This window comes from Aquila chrysaetos, chromosome 13 (genome assembly GCF_900496995.4).
Source record: "Aquila chrysaetos chrysaetos chromosome 13, bAquChr1.4, whole genome shotgun sequence".
Lineage (NCBI taxonomy): Eukaryota > Metazoa > Chordata > Aves > Accipitriformes > Accipitridae > Aquila > Aquila chrysaetos.
In genome coordinates, this window is record NC_044016.1 from 10021442 (window position 1) to 10042771 (window position 21330).

At 36.9% G+C, this 21330-nt stretch overlaps 1 protein-coding gene across 1 annotated transcript in view; it reads left to right on the forward strand.

Annotated features, from left to right (window-relative positions):
- USH2A (usherin) overlaps nt 1-21330 on the forward strand; it is a 395016-nt gene that overhangs the window by 30020 nt on the left and 343666 nt on the right. The window contains 6 exon segments of the mRNA XM_030034435.1: nt 5191-5326; nt 6505-6568; nt 8955-9249; nt 10544-10728; nt 13868-14089; nt 15402-15495. Of these exon segments, the coding sequence (XP_029890295.1) occupies nt 5191-5326; nt 6505-6568; nt 8955-9249; nt 10544-10728; nt 13868-14089; nt 15402-15495 (996 nt within the window).

Genomic DNA, 21330 nt, shown 5'->3' on the forward strand with positions numbered 1-21330 from the left:
ATTTTTTAATGGAACATATAGGATTCTTTTCTATGTCTCTCCTTCCTATCTTCTTTATTAGAAATGATTTTGCACAAGGGATGTGGGTAGTATAAATATTAGGACTTATTTTTAATGGAAAAACCTTACTGATGCAAAAAGATCATAGCATCCACTGAAGAAGAATTCACTTTATTTATTTTGGCAGAAATGATGCAATTCAGCTCTACATGGAAGAGACTAAAATTGTCTCAGTTGCCTTTCTGTATACATAACAGGACATTTTGATGACGGGATGATTAATGTGTGAAGAGAAAGTATATGTTGCTTAAATGTGCCAGATATCACACATGTGTGTTGCGATGTAATAGATGTGTGTGTTACTTCCTGAAAGCCAAAACTTTGTAGATGGGGGTCTTGGAATTTCCCCAAATTGGCTTTGGCTTGGAAAGTGCCATTGTAGCTCAAAAAAGGGGAATCAATATACTGTGTCTTTTACTTGATACCCAAAATGTGTTCTGTCTCTGTGTTAATGAAAATGAATATTAGGCTTTTTTTGAAAAGCATATTGATAATTTTTGTTGAAATACTAAATATTTTTATTATACCTGTTGTACTGTTTATTTATACCTGTTATACTATTTATTTATTTATACATTTATTATACTATTATATGTTATACCTATAGATAACAGTACAGTTCAAGGCTTGAAAAAAAAAAAGGAGAGAGAAATAAAACCCCATGGTATTCTTGAATCAACCTATACAGTGGGTGCCTTTGGGGGAAGTAGAAGGTTTTGCATTTAAGGAGCAGCTATACAAAATCATGCAAAAGAAATCCATGGAAAGCTCCTAAATATATAGAGGCCATGGCTGGCTGATGAAGTCTCTGAGCTGCCGGTGGTTTGAGGTTCAAAGAGTATTCAGGAGCAGTATCATACATGCTTACCATGCTCCTATATGCTCCTCTGCTTCTGCTTTTTGCCATAGTTAGTCCCTTAGTCTTAGCCAGTACAACTGCTCTGAAGTGCAGTATTTGGTTGTGATGCCTCTCTTTTGCCACACAGATTACTGCAGTATAGTGAAGTTTCTGTTAGCAGTTAATACATGAAAATACTGGCTTTTGCTTACATGACAGCTCTGCCTGATCTCAACCACGTGGCAAAATTCATGTCAAATTTCATTGTTGTGTTTTCATGGGTGGAGTCTGAGTAGCACAGATCTTTAGGTGAGAAAATAAACAGTTGTAATGCCTTTTCTGTCCCTATCTCATTTTATAAGCAGTAGCTCGTTCTTCAGTGTGTCCTCTGTTCTGCACTGCAGTGACCCATAGGGCAGGGAATTTTTCCTAGGTAGCAAGTGATTGGATTTGGTATTGCTGGCTCTGATGGGCAATTTGCTTGTGGCAGAGGACCATAAGAGCTTCATTTGGGATGCACTGAAGGAACTTGCCGATCAGCTCATTGGCCCAGCACCTCTCATTTTTGAAGCTCTTCTGGATCGTAACAAGAATGCCATTAGAGGAAAGATTATGGATATCTTTCACCATCTCAGTTCACCATCAAATGGATTTTCCATTGCTTGGAATTGGTATTAGGCTCTGCATTGGCAGAGGCTAATGTAGTTGCAGAGTGAATTTATCTTAGTAACTAATCCTTGCCACCTCCCTGTGAGGTGACTTGCTAAGTATCTGACAGATGGGGAAGCACGGGAGGGAGAGATGGTTTCAGAGCTGGGATTAGAGCGCTGATGTCCCAGGCTTCTGGTCCTGTGCTCTGCACAGCCATGAGGCCAGCCTTCCCTACCCATCTCCTGTTACTCTCTTGAGGCAAATTCCTACTGAACGTTATTGATAAAGACAACAGGGGATTAATCCTGTTGTCCTAGTCAGGAGTGAAATTCATCTTTTATTTCTGTGGTATTGTATGCAATTTAATGCTAACGGTCAGGAGACCTTAAATAACCACATCAAACAGCCGATTCAGTGCCAGCCTTCCTTCTTATTTAGCTTAGTCTAAACTGACACCAAACTTTGAGACATTCCTCTCCTCCCACAGTGGAGAGCCGCTGGGATTTTTTTATACCACACATGGTTTCCCTCCTACATTTTCCTCCCATGTCAGATATTCATACCCCCTTTAATAACCAGCAGGGGGATCATTACATTGAGCTACTGCCAAATGCATAATGACTGCTGCCTTTGCCTTACACAGTCACTGCACTACTGATATCCAATTCAGCATTGTAAAGTGCTTAGGGCTACCTTGGGGATGTGCTATATTAAACCCAACTATTCTAAATCCTATTTAATACAAAGAGATTGGTGGGGGGGGGGGGGGAGGGAGATTTAAAATTGTTGTTAGTCACCTATTTTCAACAAGTAAAAATACCTGGCCACTTAGGGCCCTGCTCTGTCACTCAAGTCATAAATAGTCCCACTGATTTTAGTAGGGGGTGCATGAAGGCGAGCATGCTGCTTACCACTGGGGGAGGCAGGATTGGGCCCTACAGAAGCTGTGGCTGAGACGGTAAGTTTGCCAGGAGCTGATGGGGGTGAGTGCGCCCATTTCTGAATTCCACTTACAAATGTTTTACAGTGAAAACAGGAAAGTGGAAACATGCTTCATATCTGACTAAAAATAAAGGTACTCTTAAACTTGTAAAAGACAACATTTTTATTTGAATGATATGACAGAGCTGCCACAGGAGTGTTACCTGCTATAAAGAAAGCTTAAGAATTATTACCTTTATTAGACCAGTGACACTGAGCTTTAGCCATACATTTCTAACTTCTGTCCCTCTACAGAGACAATTTTCTTTTCTTAAATAAACTGTCATGCTAGTGTTAATATATTGTTGGCTCCCTCATACTCTGAGAATACTGCTGATATAAAACATGTATATGTTAGATTGGTAATAGTATCTTTAGTGTAGCTGACTAGAACAAATGTGTTTCCCTCATGGCTGTGCTAATGTGATAAAGGAAAATTGGCTGTTCATCAGCTTTTGGCTGGGTAAAGACAGTAGAGATGGAACCACATTCTTTTTTATGCATTAATACCACTGAGAACTTTTCACTAGTTATATTTCATGTGCGGGCATGTTGTGCAAAGATGTTGTAAAACATGAGATAATGCTACAAATAACAAAGTAGAAAAGCCTGTATCTTTTATGATGATAACAGTCAAACACCAAATGACAGTAACAGGCTGTAAAAAATGTGATGCAGAAAAAAAATGCAATGTAACCACCATATACACATATACTTAGACTCTTGCAAATAGGGCATCAGATGTTTAGAGGGCTTTGAATTAAAATTAAATAAAAAACTGTTGTATTTAGGTCATTGATGTGTCAACACAAAAGATAATTTAAAATGGAGAGATGTATTTTGAGCGGTGGAACTCATATGCAATAACTTTTTGAACAAATCTCAAGGCTTAGTAATTATGATAATAGCCTTCAAATTTCCATCAGTGGAAGGGCAATAAATATTCCTGTCTAAATTTGGGAAATATTGACTGAATCTGGAAATGGCAATAAAGCTCAGCATGCATGTGTATGTCTGAAAGTGCAGTTTAAGGAGAAGAATTCATCTGTACAATTTTGTGTGAAGCCTAAATAAAAAAAAAATCCGAACAAAAACCTCCATCTCATTTCATATTTTCTTTCTTAAAATACTGAAAGAGTCCTGTTGCCTGGGGCACTGATGCTGATCATCTGAGCTCAGATTTATAGATAATTGTGTCCGTTTATCTTGGTCTGAAATTTGAAAGACTTTATTGGTGGAATAGCTTTGTGAGTACTTATATTGTGGTTTTCAAACTGATACTTTTTCAGGTTCTGGCTTTCCTCTTTGCAACAAATTATTCTGCCTTGTAAACCTTCTGTTTGTCCTCATGTATATATTGTTCTTATGGAAGCAATTATTCCAGGTTTATTTTGTTTTGATTAGCGTGGGTATCAAGACAGGCTAAAGCACTCTAGTTTTATTAGGCCTCTGTAGACACGATTCACCAGGCATCCATATCTGCAAAATGAAAATAATGTTCTGTAAATTGGCAACAACAAAATGATGTTTCAAAATCTGAAGGCTACTGAGCTCTCATGTGAAATAATCCTCATGCAAGCTAAATATTGTGAAAAATCATGTCATATCAGTTTTTGCAAATAAAATAACTTTCTGAAATAAATGAGATTAAGTTTATTCAGTAAACAATTCAACAGAGTTCAAAAGTTTTGAATCAGTTGCACTTAGTTTCTATAATTAACTTCATTAATGGGAAGCTGACTATAGCCACGATGCCTCCAGTTGTCATTTTTTATGTGCCTGTATTTTTTAAATGAGATTATTGAATTTCATAAAATGTAAGGCTGAAAGGCACTCCTGTATTATTAAACTTTTTCTAATTTTATGTAACCTAAACATGAGGATTTTTAATGCAAAAAAGTAGTTTGTAAAAGCTCAGCATCTTGTGACTTTGTGGAGCTGGGAGAATGCCATAAAGTATTTCTATGAACGCTAGCTCAAATTTAAAATGAATTGGCAGGGAAGGGAACGCTTGCAGAAAGCAGTACCCTGGGGTGCTGGCTGAGTGCATATTCCTAGCCAAGGGTTCCCTTGGTGTACGGGAACTGCCCACTGGGTGTAAAGCAGATGCAGCCAGTTCCTATACTGTTCCCTTCAGCCTTTGTAGAAAGAAACATGCTGGGGTTGGGGAGGCATTTTGGAGGGGTGTTAGAGTCCTGGCTGATAAGTGCTGCATTTGGTTATCCTGAGTATGGTATATAGCCCCTTGAGGCCTGTTTGAACTGATGTGTATGAGAAGAGCTCTGACAGCTATAACATGTGCCCATGGCCTGAAGTGGTGATGTAGCTGTAACCAACCTCGTACCTTGTGAAACAGACCCATCCTTCTCCTTTTCCTCTTTTCCCCCTCCCCACCAGATCACTGCACTGTAGTTTCTTCTTTGATTTAACCACTGTAGAAATTTTATACTCCGTGCATCTGAGCGATGATCTTATTAACTGGATTGCTAATGGATGGACAGAAGAGAGGTAACTACTTTCAGTAGGCACCGAAAATAAAGACACACGGCAAGTAGGTTGAAGTAATGTTAACGATTAATCAGTGGTAGATGCAACATGTGGAAAAATCAAAGTGATTGCATAATGAAGCGTGTGTTTGCCCCTTTATATTGGTTCTATAGGTGCATCACAGCAGAATTAGTTTCTTCTTGAATGGATGGGAAGATGACAACACACCTTTTGATTCAAGGATTCTTGTGGGAACAGTTGCAGATACTGATGCTGATGGTACACTGCAAATTGGACAAAGCTTCACAGGTAAATCTTGTAGTATTTTAGTGGAATGCACCGGAATATTCAAAATAAGATGTGCATGATGTGGTTAAAAAACACATGTGAGTCATTTTAAGTTATCTATATGCTGAGAAGTAATATCTTCCTGCAGGAGAAAATTCCTATTGTACGATTAGCTTTCTCAAAGGGTTAGCTGAAAGATAGGTGTTTGGTGGATGATCCTGTAGGATCATAATTTATTCTATGTGTTACTGCATACGGGTGGGTTTTCCTGCATTCTCCAAAATGTAGGTATGTAAAGTGTGACACATTCCATTAATTTACGATCAGTTTTTCTGAGTAAATATATGAAACTACTTCAGAATGGGATTGTGCATGGCCATTAGACTATACTCCTCTCCAGAGTCAGGAATAGAGCTGAAGTTTCTAGCTGTTCATGTTCTTCAGTTCTACTCATGTAAACCACTAGCAGAATGAGAATCCCTCAGCCTCTAGTAATGCCTGATAGCGTTACTCCTCATCTACATCTAGAATTTTATATGTACTACAGCATGACATGATCATTGCAGAACAGCTGGGGGATGTTTTGTTGCTCTCCACAAATTCTTGGCTCTGCAGATGTAAGAACACTGGCTATTGCTGTTCAGGAATATGCACAATTTGAAGCTAACTTCTAAATATAACTATATGTCACTTAAACAACTTTATTATGCTCTTGGGCAAGGAAGTCATTCTGTGCCCCATTTCTTAAAGCTTGTATATGGAAGTGTGTTTTGTTGTGATTTTGATTCTGAATACTGGATAACTAATAAATGTATAAATGAAAGGAATATTTTAAAATGCTTTTTATCTTTATTGTATAAATTGATAGGTACAGTTGTACCTACTGTATCTCTTCTCTAATTAGAGGTGGCACATGGACTGGCTCATTACTTCTGTCTAATGAGCCGATCCTTGTGCCACCTCTCTAATCAGAAAAGAGATAGGTACAAAATGTTCTTATAAAGTTATTATAAATCATTCTTTTTTATAAAAAAAATTAAGTCACTGCCCTCTATAGTTTTGTCCAGGTCCAAGATGGTTTCATTCAGGAGGGGTAATTGTGCAAGAGAGATCTCTGAGTGCTGAATTAAAGGTGCTCTCATGCAGTGCAAAGCTGCCTTCTGCTCAATAGATTACTTATTTATGGTATATTTTCTTAGGTTTGGAGCAATTTGTTGGAAGAATGCAAGATTTTCGATTTTACCCAGTGGCACTTACAAACAGGTAAAGAACTTTTATTTTTGTAAAAAAATAGGAGTGTGGTGATTAGAAAAAAAAAATAACAATATGCTTATTTCCCAAAGTATAATGGTTTTCATATGTCTCCTTTAGATAATTGCTTATGGTGATGTAGTTTATTGAACCTCATTTCAAAGATGACTTTTAATCTAAAAAATCTTGAGTTAAAATAAATTCAACAACTTAATTTGTTTTGCTTTTGAACTGTTGCTTAAATATAGCTAGTATATATAGTAGTATATATGTAGTGAAACTCAACACTCAGTAATAAATGTGTGCTTTCCTTGTTATTGTTGTCCCTGTTACAGCCTGACTTAGTAAGTGTTCTTGCAGAGAGTAGATCCACTTGCTAGATTTCAATGCTTATAAACTGTCTAGGTGTTATCAGCTCATGATAATTCTGACATAATAGTGTGTGCTGATAAGCTTAGTCCTGCTGGATGAGACTTGCCAAGCTGTCCCAGAGCTCCATGTAGACTGTAGGGTGAGGAAGGGAGCATAGCAGGCCAGTACAGTTTAGACCACTCAAATACCAGTGATCCAAATGAAGAGGACAGGCACTCCAACTGGTCAGCATGCTGGCTGTGTGGCTGTGAGCTTGGCTCCCATGCTTAGCAGTTCCTTTCATCTGCTTGCAGCTTCCCCACGGTGTCAGACGTCCATTTCAGGTATTCTTGATGCTCCCCCCACCCCACACACACAACCCTACCCCGAGGTGCTATTGTCTTAACTGTTCATTGCTTTCTATGTTAGATTGTCACCGTAAGCTGCCAATGACTTTGCTAGCTCAGCCCACAAAGCCCTGGGCAATTGCTTTGACTTCCTCCATTCCTGAGGCCAAATTACAGTTGCCACTGCAATTTCCGTTGCCCTCCAGTCTCCCTTCCTAGCGCATTACAAAGAAATGTTACCTTTGTTATTTAGCTCATGCTGGATTAATCTAGTCAATTCAAGCTGGCCAGAAGTAGTCGGGTCCTATTTGTCTGCATGGTGCTTCTGGGTGGGCTACACGCAGTGGCACTCGCGACTGCAGACCTTAAGCCTATGTAATGATAGTCTTTCAATAAGAGGTAGGGCAGTTTCCTAAGAGCTCAGTTGTCTGCAGGACATTACGACAAATGAAGTTCCTGTGAATTTAAAGTATTAGTATGAATCGGCATTCCAAGTTATATGAAAATAAAGTTGGTTGTATTCTTTCACAGCAATGCTTGTCAAATCCTTTGAACTACAATTTAAGTCAGTGAAATGAATAGAGTTTTCAAATTGAAAGATAAGGTATTTTACAAACTGTTGTAACCTAATGATGTCTTTGTGGATGTAGTTTTATATCCACAAATAATTTGGTCCAAAATGTTTATCTGGGATAAACCGCGAAGGAAAGTCTTGCCTGCATATCAACTAATTTCAGTCTGTGGCTAACTAAAACGTCCTGTAACTTCAGGTTCTGTGGAATTTGTAGTGGCAGCAGCAAGTATTTATTTGCTTAATAAGTATACAAAAATAATGTTCTTACTGATAAAGTAGAAAAATGGGAAAAGTAAGAGGTTTGTGTTTTTTTTTTTTTTTTTTTTAATGTTGAAAATTCAGTATCTTCTAGGCTCACAAAATCCTTCTTTTACACCAGAGATGAGCAGATAAAGGTTTAGGTAATCTGCCCATGTCGTTCATGTATCTATCTGCTTGCCTGCCTACCTATGTGTCTATTTCAGTTGCTGATGTCAAAGGGAAGTAAGGTGACTCAATGGCTTAGACATGAGCTGTAAGAAGCAACTACAGTGATCGCAGACAGGGGCAGCTAAAAAAGTGGGCATTTGTATTAAAGTTAGTTAAAAGTGGAAATATTTCTATCCAGGTTTTCTAAGGTGCAATGTGATATTGCTCAAGCTGGTTTTTTTGGAGGATTTGAGTGCAAACATTCAACTCATCTGTGGTTATAGGCAATAGGCCAATGCTATGGTATGCTTAAGAACAGTGTCCAGATCCCTGACTGGAGTCAGACATGATGCCGTAATAAAATGGTAAGAGTTTTTCTCCTTGCACCTAGGGCCGGATTCATCGTACCTAGCTTTAGACACCCCAACAAGCAGCTCCTTTCCCTTGGCTCCATGTATGTCTGTGGAGCAATGAAAGGAACTCGAGGGCTTCTTCACAGACACCTTCTGAAGGTGCCTGCTGCTTACCATTGATTATGTAGCACCCTGGCCGGCCTGATTCCTAGCTGATTGCCCCATTTAAGCGAGATGAAACCAGGCCTTTAGGGCTTCCACTGTAATCTAAGCTGAATTTTGTTTAATCTATGAGCCTAGAGGTACAAAGCGGCACTTGTCCTTTTTTATCATGTTTGTAATTACTTTTTTATATGCTGTGACAGAGACATTTTGGAAGTATTCTCTGGAAAATTTCCTCACCTGCATACCCAATCTGAGTGTCGCTGTCCTGGAAGTCATCCCCGGGTACACCCATTGATACAGAGGTACTGCATCCCTAATGGTGCAGATGATACCACTAACGACAGAGTGCTGAGGTTGGATGTGGAAGCCCATCCTCTCTATTACATCAATGATGATGACATTGGGACCACCTGGATTTCATCTGTGTTTGCTAATACTGCAGGGCTGGATCATGGTGTTTCAATCACAATAGATTTACAAAATGGACAGTATCAGGTAATGAGAAGATTACATTTGCTATTTATTAAATCAAAACTAGGAGAAGATTTTTGTAGACATTTCATTACAATTTTGAGGAAATTCAAACCTTATGCTTTAAGATGTTGTCCTTAGAGGACCAGGAAGAAAACTTCCTTTTTCAGTATGAAACAATGCAAAAGGCAACAGAATGCATTATGGTTCTTGTCATTGTCTTTTGATGTGCCTTGGCTGTTGTAACAAGCAGTAATCTAGAATAGATATACCAGAGTGGGTATCCTGTGTGAAGACACCAATATTTAGAAAATGGTTGCTCTCTTTTAACTCCACTTTTGTAAATTTCAACTTTAATTTTAATTTCTATTAAAACTTTAGGTGCTTGTTTTATACCTTCTGGTAGAAAGCTGACTGCAATCAAATGGAATTTAACATGTCTGCGGCACACTGACATATCAGAGGGGATTTCTGTTTTGTAGATGTTCTGGAGATGGTAGTTTAGCCTCCTGAGGACCATGAAAGGAGAATACAATACGCAGGCAAGATTCCTGAAGAGGCCAGATTGTACCTAACATTTCGCTATGCTGTTGAAGAGTGTCAGGATGTCTTGGAAGGAGGCACATACCAGTAGTGGGGCTGCATTCACTATAGGGGCTCTACCAAAATTCCTTGTATTCTTGCTAGCTTATCTTTTTTTCTTTTTTGTCATTAATGGTGAGAAGGGAAAGAACATGATGACAGGTTTTGGCCGCATAAGTAAGAATTAGTCCTTTAATTAGAAATGAGTTCAAATGCGTGTGGAGTTTTAAGACTTGCCTTATTTGACACACACATTTCTGCATAAGCAGTTTGCTGGGGGAAGCAGTCTTTAATAGAACACAGGGTATTTGATGAGAATCCAAGCTAAAAATAGGGAGATCCCCCCACCCCCCCAAAAAAAATTGACCTGTTATAAAACAACTCATCAAATATTTGGCAACACAGAGCTATGCCTTCATTTTTGCCAAAATAATATTACTGTAATAAATCATGGACTTGACTTTGTAGTGCATTTTCAAATGGTCTTCAAGAAAAAGTGGAGTTCTGATGCAACAGTTCAGTTGTTGCATAATAATGTCTGAGAGATCAAAGAGCTTGTTTAACAAAAAAAGTTATCTTTGATTTTAATCGGGAATATGTGGACTGAAGTATTGGTTCTTTTTCTGTCTGAGTGGTAAAGCAGACTATATTGTCATATTGAAAAAAAAGGTTATATTCTCATTGTTTTACAACTTAGCCATTAATATCAGTTTAAAAATTTGTTATCTTCTTGTAGGTATTCTATATTATACTGCAGTTCTTTAGCCCACACCCTGAAGCAATAAGAATTGAAAGGAAAAAAAGAGATGATCTAAACTGGGAAGACTGGCAGTATTTTGCTAAAAATTGCAGTATTTTTGGAATGGATAACAATGGATCTCTGGAAAAACCAGACTCTGTCAACTGTCTCCAGCTTCCTAGGTATGAGTGGGTATTATCTGCATAATACAGATGCTTTGAACAGGTAACATCCTGACACAATTCATTTCTATTTCCCAATGAGATAGAATCATTTAATTTGGTATACTCATTTATTATGGGCTGCTGAGTATATAAAAGATCCCAAATCTGACCTTTCGATTGAAGATTGCCAAAAGGTCATCTGTCATTTTTATCAGTTTTCAGACATTAAGGAATGTGACACAATTGATTCCTCTGTTATTTTTGAGCTAGACTTTTGAAATTTTACATGCTTCTATTTTGGGGGTTATTGTCAATACAAGTACAGAACATTGAGATGAAGAGTGGAGGAAGGTACCGATATAACAAATTGTTTTAAAGAATCTAGTGAATGTGAAAGTATACCTTCTGATCTTGGAGAGTGCAGTGTGTTCTGGAGATTAGAAGAGAGGCCAAACTTAAGTACAAAAGCCAATGATTTAGCCTTGCTACTAATCATGCAAAACATGTAAGAAATGGGCTGAAAATTGTATCTTGAAGCATTCTAATCTTTCTAAGCAAGAACCAAAATAAAACTGGGGGGCGGTAAGGAGGATCATTACTGTTTAGAAATATGTTGCAAACCTTTTTACTAGATAGCAGATTTAAAAATATATAACATATAAATTATTTATTTCATAAATATAGCATATAACATATATAATATATAGTTAATATATATTATCATTTTACTTGCACAAATTCTTGTATGTACATATATATATATTTTTGAATCTACACCACTACATATATTCAAATGCACTATCCCTTGCCTGAATTCAGATGCCAGTCAGTATTAGGCTTGTTTAGTACTTGGCTGGAAATCAGTGAGAAAATACAGTAGCGGGTGCTGTAGGCATTTTGCTTTTTTTGTTGTTTCACTTTTGCTACCTTCCTAAGACTTTTCAAGTGTCAGCATCTTTGTTCTCCAGCAGTTCAGTATTCTGAGGAGAGGAGCATAAGGTCATCTGAGTTACACCATTTTTCAGCAAAGGACTTTGAGCTTTATTGCTGATCCATGGAGCAGAGGGTAGAAGAGAAGGGAAAGCTCTTAAGTAAGCCAAACATTTTTGGAAAAATAACTCAAATGAGGTGTAATGCCCTTTTCAGCCCAGAAATATGTATTTGAATATTTTCTAAAAAGAACTGGGGAGTTAAGTATGAACTGTTCCCATAAATGTTTTGTGAGTAGCACTGTTTCTCCCCTTCGATTACGACGTAAATGGTGATAGGAAGCGATATGAATGAATGATTTTTGGGTACAGCTGATGTACAGAAAGCTTTGTTTAAAAGATAAGAAATATACCCCGTAATGGTGAGTATTCTGTGTACTCAAAGAGAACTTACTGTTGAAACAATGCTCCAAATTTGTGTCAGCAGTAGCAGAGCTCCCTGCTGAGACCTTTATAGGAGGGGAAGGTGATTTTATTGTAAAATAAAACTGGTCTCTCTCTCTCTGTCTCACATATACCTACATACTTGTAAATGCCAAGACATGTCCAAATTGTCTGCCCAGGATTTAGACACCAGTGTGCTTGTATCCTGGTGGCCTAGCCAGGACTCCTTGGGTTGATGTGGAATGCAAGTGACCTTGGCTTTGAAATCCTTACCATGGCTTGAGGGTTCTTGGTTTGGTGACCACATTCTAGTACTGAAAGGACTCTTTTCTGTCCTTTAGGAGATGAAAGTGATATAAGGTTTTTATTTCTCCATCCTGTACCACCTCTGTAAGTTAGGAGTTACTCACTGTCCTTTATCCCTCTATCAGAGACTTGAATCCTTGCTTAGTCTGAATATTGGCTGACCCTTGTTTTAGGATCGTCTTTCTTTTCCTGGTTTCCTTAGAAGCTGCGTGTAGATGCCCTAAGATCATGATGACCTGCTTATCTACATGCCATCTGCCTTACAGTCCTTCTGCTGTTCCTTCTAGTGCTTCCATACCAAGATGGTGTCATTCGTCTGCCATTCGTACCTGTCTTAACATTTCCATTATAGCTTTATATGTAATGGAAGAAAAATACTTTATTTAACTTTCTGCAGCGGGGAAGAGAGGACAGTATCGCCCAGAGAAACATACAGATATGTTCCACTGAGATTTTTGTGAAGCACTAACCTGGATAGGGGCACAGTAAATTCAGTGATCCTTCGTGAAGACAGAGGAGTACGACTTGGCAGACCTAGCCTGACTATGAATCTCATCTTTCAAAAGCTCAGAGATATTTCAAAGTGATGAGAATTACATTTTTTGAATGATGTGTGTTAGGTGCCAGGTGATACCATGGGATAGCTGTTTTTAATGAGCCCACGTAGGTGTGCAAATAGGAAGCATTCTTGCCTCTTGGAGAGGCAAGTTCTACTCATAGCTAAACTCTGGCTAGTAAGTATACCAATATGAGATACGGTTCATACCAAATTGTGCAAATGTGCAGTTTATATATACTTTTTTTAGTTTACTCAGCTTTTGCTTGAATTCTCAGGACTGTCCTTCCCCTTCTTGGACTTAAATACACAGCTTTACTCTCAATCCTACTACATTCCATTCAATTCTCTTGCACTTCACTCACTGGAAGGTGGCGTGTGTTTCTAACTCTATTCACTCATCGAATGAGATGATACAGTCCAGTGACTCTGGAATTAAAAATATAATTGTTTCTGTATGGTTTTTATATGTGTTTAGCAGGTATATAATTAACAATATGAGCACATTAATTATCGTGGTGGTCATCTCAATGATTTCCTTGTGTAGTTCAAGCACGGTTCATGTTTCTCAAAGACATTGTGTTAAACTTTTTGGAAACTTAGTGCAGATGACACTGTGTCAGTCACACTTTATTCATATTTTGAAGTTGCCATTTAGAGGCTTTACTTTTAATTGGAAACTTAGGGTCTGGAGAAGAGCATGGCAGTTTGGGGAAAAACAGACATACAGAGGACATTTCCTTTCCCCTGCTTGAATTCTGGTGACTGGGAATCCACTGGCATAAGAATTTTCCCCAGAAACCACAAAAAGCCTATGTACAGTTAAGTGGAGACCCTCTCTGAGAAAAAGGATATTAGGAGATAGAATCTGTAAAATATGTGATATTTTGATTTTCATTTGTCTTCCTCTCTATTTAAACAGCTTTACACCTTATTCCCGTGGTAATCTAACTTTTAGTGTTCTTACCCCGGAACCAAATCACCGACCTGGTTACAATGATTTTTACAATACTCCATCTCTCCAAGAATTTGTAAAAGCTACACAAGTGAGGATTCATCTCCGTGGCCAGTATCATACTAATGAGTCTTGGGTAAATTTTAGGCATAGATACTATGGAGTTAATGAAGTTACAGTCAGCGGAAGGTAGGTGTTATGGAACTCTTCCCCCACCCATCACTGCCTCTGACTATTACAGCTGTGTAAAGTATATAATGACCTGCCTAAAATTTAATGAAGTTGTTCTGCTTTTACATTTATGAATGAGAAGGGAATTTGGTCTGAAGCAGTGCATCAAGTTTGAAATGACTGGTGTACTGTTTTTTTTAAAACACTTGCTCATATGTTATTTTAAAATTAATTATACTTATTACACAAATCTGTCAAAAGCAGTCCTTTCCTTGGAATTACCAGTGCCTCTAAGCAAAGGCTTATGATTGAAACCATGGCTTGTGCTTTACTTCAGTAGCGCTTCCAAGTTTCATTATAGATTCCCAGACATGCCAATTTTAACAGTTTTAATGCAGAGCTCATTGTTTCAGCTGTAGTTTTCCTTTTAAAATGGGGCAGCTGTCAGTAAAACTGTTACATTATCTGTGACAACTTTATTGTATATAAGTGTGCTGTCTTGTGAAAGGACTAATTATGCCCTGTAAATAATATGCAGATTTGGCAATGAAATAGTTTCCAAGAAGCATATGGTGCAGATTTTTGCTAATAAGTATTATTCCTGAAATTATTTTGGTAGTTCTCATTTTGAGAGAAATCACCCCATTAGAGGTCATGTTTACCTTAAAATTTCCTACACTACTAATATGTTTTGATTATTGATTCAGATGTATTATGATAATGCTTTTACTAAAATAGCTATCATCTTGGTGACTACGTAACAGTAAAATAATTTCAGCTGTAGTTTGCAAAGCTATGCCAGGCCTCCAGAAGAGCAGACCTTCTAGGTAGAGTGGGATGGTTATTGCCTATTAACTAATACTCTAGAAAGATTTTATTTTAGTAAGAAATGGACATTTTAACTGAGATTAAAACGGGTTAAACTAGAACATTATGCTTGATACAGTTAAGATTTCTTGAAAAAATAGAGCCACACTGTGAGGCTTAATATTGATGAATAATTGCTATTTATTTAATAAAGTTTTACATATTAATATTATATACTGAAATATAGCTGTCATTACATATTATATAAGGTAAGAGTAGCTGCACTACATGCTGGTTTTTATTTTCTTGGAAAGCAACTGTTGATACTTAAAAATATGTTGAGTGAAGTAGTCTTTTGTAGGTTACTGCACTTAAGAACGTTCTCTTTGGTGGTGTTTATTTGTTCTTAATAAAGAACCAGACTATGTAATAGACAAAATTGTCTTCGTGACCATGTTATATATTGTTGGACAGAAGTGTTTCCATGTTTTAATGTTTTCTTCACTACCTATTGTTCTTTCAGGTGTAATTGCCATGGCCATGCTGATAATTGCGACGCAGCTGTGGAACTGTATAGGTGCCTGTGTGTCAAGGAAAGCTATACAGAAGGAAATAATGTTAGTCTCTCCTTTGTCTATCTATGTCACCCATGAACAGCCTCAAAATTAGGATTTTAGTCCTGGGAAAGAGTGTGTGTATGTGTGTTAGTGTTGTCCTAGCTTTTATAGGGAAACTTTCCATATCAGGGTTTGTATTAAATAAGGCAACAAAAAACTATCCCCGCCCCTCCTCTGCGTCCCCTCGCCAAAAGCCATTCCACCACAGACCATTAGGAGTGCTGTGTTTAGGGATTTGATTTCTTGTTAAAGGATTATGCCACTTTCAAACATTACATGCAAACTTGAATTTAGACTGTCAGAATCTAATAAAGATTATGGCTCTACCTGCTGTAGCAACTAGCAAATGATGTGTAGAATGAAAAGGTAATGAAGACCCAACAGCAGATGTGCTTCAGGGATTTTTTTTTTTTTTTTTTTTTTTTAACTTTACAGTAGTTTTAGTCTGGTCCTATGGACTTCAGACCCGTTCAGTAGATGGAGTGCAGTAGGCACAGTCCTGGAGTTCAGCTTCCAATTTAGTTTCATTTGAAAGGGAACGGTTCAAGTGGTCCAAGACAGCTCCATGATGCAAACCAAAGCACAGTAAATGCAGAAAATTTGGAGATTTGCTTCAAAACTGCACGGCTAATCCAAGGTAAAACACTAACATAGATTTACCTTCAGATACTTGGAACATCTGTAGATACTTGGGACATCTGTAGATTGCAGTCTCTGACTTCATCTAAGAATGAGATCTTTTGATGCAGTTGTTTTACAAAATATGTCTAAGATAGGAAGAGTTAAAACATTTTGGACTTGATTTTAAATGTCTCTTGCGTAGTCGAGCACATGTAAGAAAACACTGAGACATGCCAGTACATATGTATTTGGAAGTTATTTTCTTGGCGGTCTTATTAATTATTTTGATCTAAACCAGTGATTTGGGTAGTGGCTTTTTAAAACATTGAAAATTGAGCTATGAATTTATTTATTTATTTATTTGAGGACAGCCTGTAAATATCAATGTCCTGTACTTTTTGCAGTCGTATATGACATTTGGTTATCTTTAGAATAATCTGTAGTAGCAACATGATTGTTCTAACAAAAGAGTAAATTTAATATTCCTTTTTACTGTTCTGCGTTTTCAGATAGTCGATATTAAGGTAAAGTTTCTTGGAATTAATTAGAAGGCCATATTAAATAATCTAGATACAGTCTAGAAAATATGCTTATCATTGCTTTGCTCTGCTCAACAGCATTTCTCAATAAAGAGGGATTTTTGTGAAGTGTAGTATGCAGTTGAAACCAAGTTGCAAAATTATAATTTTCCTACTAGTTTTATAATTCTTGGCCATAGGAGAACCAAAATGAGGTTGTTTACTAGAAGTCATGGTCATCTAGATAAATATGTAGAGGAGAGCTTAGAATAATGGTGCCAGTTTGCACTTCATACAACCTTTGGTTTTGTTGGAAGCTTTTCACATACAACTTAGCAAAAGTAGAATTATGATGTACAAGTTAAGCAAACTTGCTCAAACAAAAGATTCTGTCCCTAGATTAATTATTTATCTCAAAAAAAAAAAAAAGAAAAAAAAGAAAAAGAAAAGGAAAAGAAGTTGAGGTTAAAGAATAAGCTACATCAAAGGAATGAATCCCACAATCCCACTGAATGTTAGATTTCCGTCATGAGTACATGTTTTATTCCTTCCTACATTTATGCCTTTTGGAAATAGGCTTTCTAAAAATTAAGAAGGGGTTATGGAATAGCAAAAGGGAGACTAATCTCACATCAGAAAATCCCCAGGCAGTCTGTGCTTGCTAGAACAGAGCAAGAAGTGTTAACCTGAGAGCATTTGATATTGTGCTTATGATCATGTGAAAGATATTTGTAAAATTTCATAGGGGATCTAAGTTTTCTAGTTTTTTTAAGCAGAGGTGTAGGATCTACAGTCTAAATGGGAATTGAACAGAAATTTGAAGTTTTTTAGATGGGTCAAATTAGAAAAAAAATTAAAACTGACAATGTCCCTTTAATTAGAACACACATTGTGAAATGTTACTTTGTAGGGATTAATTATAAATATTTAATAAGATCTGGACGTTCACCAAGCACTCTTGCAAGACTTATGCTACCTTGTGAAAACAAACCAAATACATTTTAATGATGTATCTGCCTTATCAGATATTTTCTGTCAATGTTAATGGGTTGTTCCAGTGAGTGTCACGTTTTTGATTTCGCATATATGCATTGTAACGATAATTGAAATGCTTGAATTAACTATATTCATTCACAGTACAATAAGGATGTTGTTTAATTATTTTCCTCATTCTTTAATGACCATGTCAGTATCTACTAAATATGAAATGAAATAGAAGTAGTAATAAAATAGAATTAATATTTGCAAGTATATCGCTAACTACTTTGACTTTTTTCAAGGATTTACATGAAATCCAAACAGCTTAAAGGTTTTGATTTTTTTGTAAGGCAAACACTTAAAAGCAAAACAAAAATCCATCCTGATTTTTGACTATCATTGGCAATGATACACCTATGTTTCTCAGGCTCCCACCCCAGTTATTTGGGCATTTTTTTTTTTTTTTTTTTGATCCCTTGACAAGCTCTTAACATATGGCAGAGTATGTCCTTGTCACATTTACGCTTAATACAACTAAAATTACCATCATGAATTTATCTGGCATATACATCTGGATAGCTGTTGCGCAGCAAAGCAATACCAGAAAAAAAAATTTGCATAATTCATTACAAATAGAAATCTTAGTTTAGCTATTTGCATCACCATGTTATGAAATTTGACATACCAAATGGAATTTCTTTTTTTTCTTTTTTTTTTTTCTGAGTTCTGTTTTGATGAAGATATATGTTGCTATGAAATTTGAGATGATGGGAAGAAGAGAATGTTTAAGAATGACTTGTAGATATTGAGGGGCCAGATTATGAAAGAAAAGGAAATAAATCCTCACAGAGCTTATCTCTCATCTTAGAAAAAACAGTTCAGCTACTTCATTTACAAATTGTTCTGTAAATGTCTTGTGTCCTGCTTTGGGAAGTAACTCTGCCTTTTACAAATGGAAACTGAGGCACTAAGAGTGGAGTCCAGATTTTGGTAACATTTGTATGCAAAGACTAATTTATAGACACGAGTAATAGTATGTTCAAAAACTTTCCATGATGTTACATGAAAAACTGGAAACAGCCCGTGAAAAAACAAGACCGTCAAACAAGATCAGCCTTACCTTACAGTCCAGAGCCACCTTTAAATTGGTCATACAGAACTTAATAGAGAAAGGTAATGGCAAAATATACAGGAATAATTGTAGAAATAATAATAGAAAATAGAATTTAAAATAAATAAAGCAACTCTGATAAATGCTTGAGAGGGTATGAATGGAAGTGAGAGAGTGACTGGATACAGTAAAAGCTTCAGGTCTTCAGAGTTTTCTGTGCAAATAATTAATGGTCTTAAACATCTGCTGTCTGAAAACTGGATATGGCATTGTTGATTTACCAAGAATTGGATAAATAAGGCTTTTTATGTTGTTACAGAAGAATCTATCTAAACCTTACTTAAAGGTCAATGTGTATCATCATGTTACATGTTGGAATTAATGATACATAGTACCTGAGGAGCTGTAAATATTAACTATAGTAAGTGGTCACTCAATAACAAAGACTTCTGGCTTGCAGAAGCAAGCAAGCTAGCAAAAAATGCACTTTTTGGTAAGCTCTGTGCCATAAATTTTTTATCCAGAGGATAGGCCTGGGAGGAAGCTGCTTATATCAGAATAAAAAGAAAGGAAATCAAGCAGGCAGATGGTTGACTGGAGTTTTAGGAAACAGCAAGCAGAAAAGCACCTAGTCCAGTAGTCTTACCTGCCTGAAAATTTTAGATAACTTTTGACGTGTGTGGAAATTACGGGTTTGTCCATGAATCCATCCCTGGAAAACTGGTGTTGTTGCATAGTTCAAAGATGCAGGCTTCTAAAACAATTTGTTTACAAGGATTGCTGAATTACTGAAAGATCTTGTTGCAGTCCCAGATACCTCATGATTTGTTGCACAGGTGATAACATGCTGAAGGAATTGTGAAGTGGTCATTATCTGTTATACATTTTGATCTGATGTTTGTAAGTTTTACTTGAGGTGAATGGTAACTAGCATTATGGTTGTCATTGTTACCTCTCAGAAATTAAGGCGGCTGTTCCAGTCTGAAAATGATTTTCATGGTCTTATCCACTGTGCTGGATATTTATTTCATTTAATGTGAAAGCAAGCTGAGACACAACTGGGCTGGTGCTTCACTGTTGTTGGAAGTAGCTGATGTAAATCATAGTGCCACATATATTTATTGAATTTCTATGGGTTTTTTTCACATATTCCATACAAGTGCCCAAGTGATTAGGCAATCTGTTTTTTTCTTTCTTTTACCCCACTATTGTATAAAAAAAAGATCCCATGCAATAGCTTCCTCAGAAGAGTGAAATTAACCCTATAATACCTAGTAACTGGGGCTACAGCATTCTATAATATTACAGGAGAATGGAATTCAAAGTCTTATTCCAAATAGACAAAGTAGAAAGAGGGAAAAGTAAACACAAGATCTCTTACAATTTAACACCCTGAGCAAGTCAGAGCTTTGGTAAAACAGAACACATGCCAAACCCATCAGCTGCAAGACATACCTTCTCCCTCTCTTTTATTTTACAGAAGTCCTACAGGGTTGGAGTCTAAATGAGAGTTAGATGGAGTGGATGCCTGATTTGAAAATAGCTTTGAATTTTAATCCCAGAGAATTTAAGTGTGAATTAATTTACTGAGCCACCTGATTGTAAGAATTAGTGTGGTTGTGTTTGCTTTGATTGTGTAGAACTTAGTGTGGCTTCAAATAACTTCACCAAAAAAAGCACAAATGAAAGAGGAGTTGAATAGAGATATATCTTATGCTGTCTGACAACATCTGTGCCAGCGTTTGAGATATCAGTTGTGTCCCATTGTTGGAATCTGGCATTCAGAATGGTAGGTCTTATGTTCTTTGCCAGTCAGGTTCTTTGTCAGTCACTTTGCCATTGCAAAGTAGCAGTAGTATCTTTTCTTAGAATGCTATTTGGCATACAGTAGTTGTAAACCATCTGTTATGTCTGTGCTTAGTTTCTAAAATTATGTTGCATCCTTTTAAAGTATGTGGAGTGTTACGATGGAACCCCATAAGATGCTCTTCATTTCTATTCTGTCTTCCTTAGTCATTTGGAGTCACTTAGAGTGTTCTAGCTTTTTGCTTTTTTTTTTTTTTTTTTTTTTTTTTTTTTTCCCCCCCCCTAATAAAACCTGGCTTTTGCTTTGGTCTTTGGGGAGTTCACCAGAGACAGATATGGTTCAAAGCTCTGCTAACATGTGGTCTTGATAGATAGTCAAATGCTGTAGTGACGGTGCTGAGGAAGAGCCATGGGGAAATTAAGATGACTGTCTTTAGAGCAGGGCTAAGCTACACTGGAATAGATATTGCCCTGAAACCATTTTTATTTGGCTAATGAAGCTAAATAGAGCGAAAGCATACTGTCCGTTTGGGTAGAGACTGGGATCTTGTAGGAAGGAAAAAATAATGTGTGATTATCCTACTATAGTCAACACTTATAGGGCAGCATAAATAAACATGGTTGGATGATACACATAATGGAGTTTTTCAAAGGCAAGACAGCATTTTGAAATGCCTGAGAAGGTGGCATTCTAATCTTGATATCACTTCAGCAGATTTTTAAATCTCTGTACTGTTAATGACATATGTGTATTATAGAAGCATATGTATAAGTAGTATAGGTGTATATGTACACTGGTTA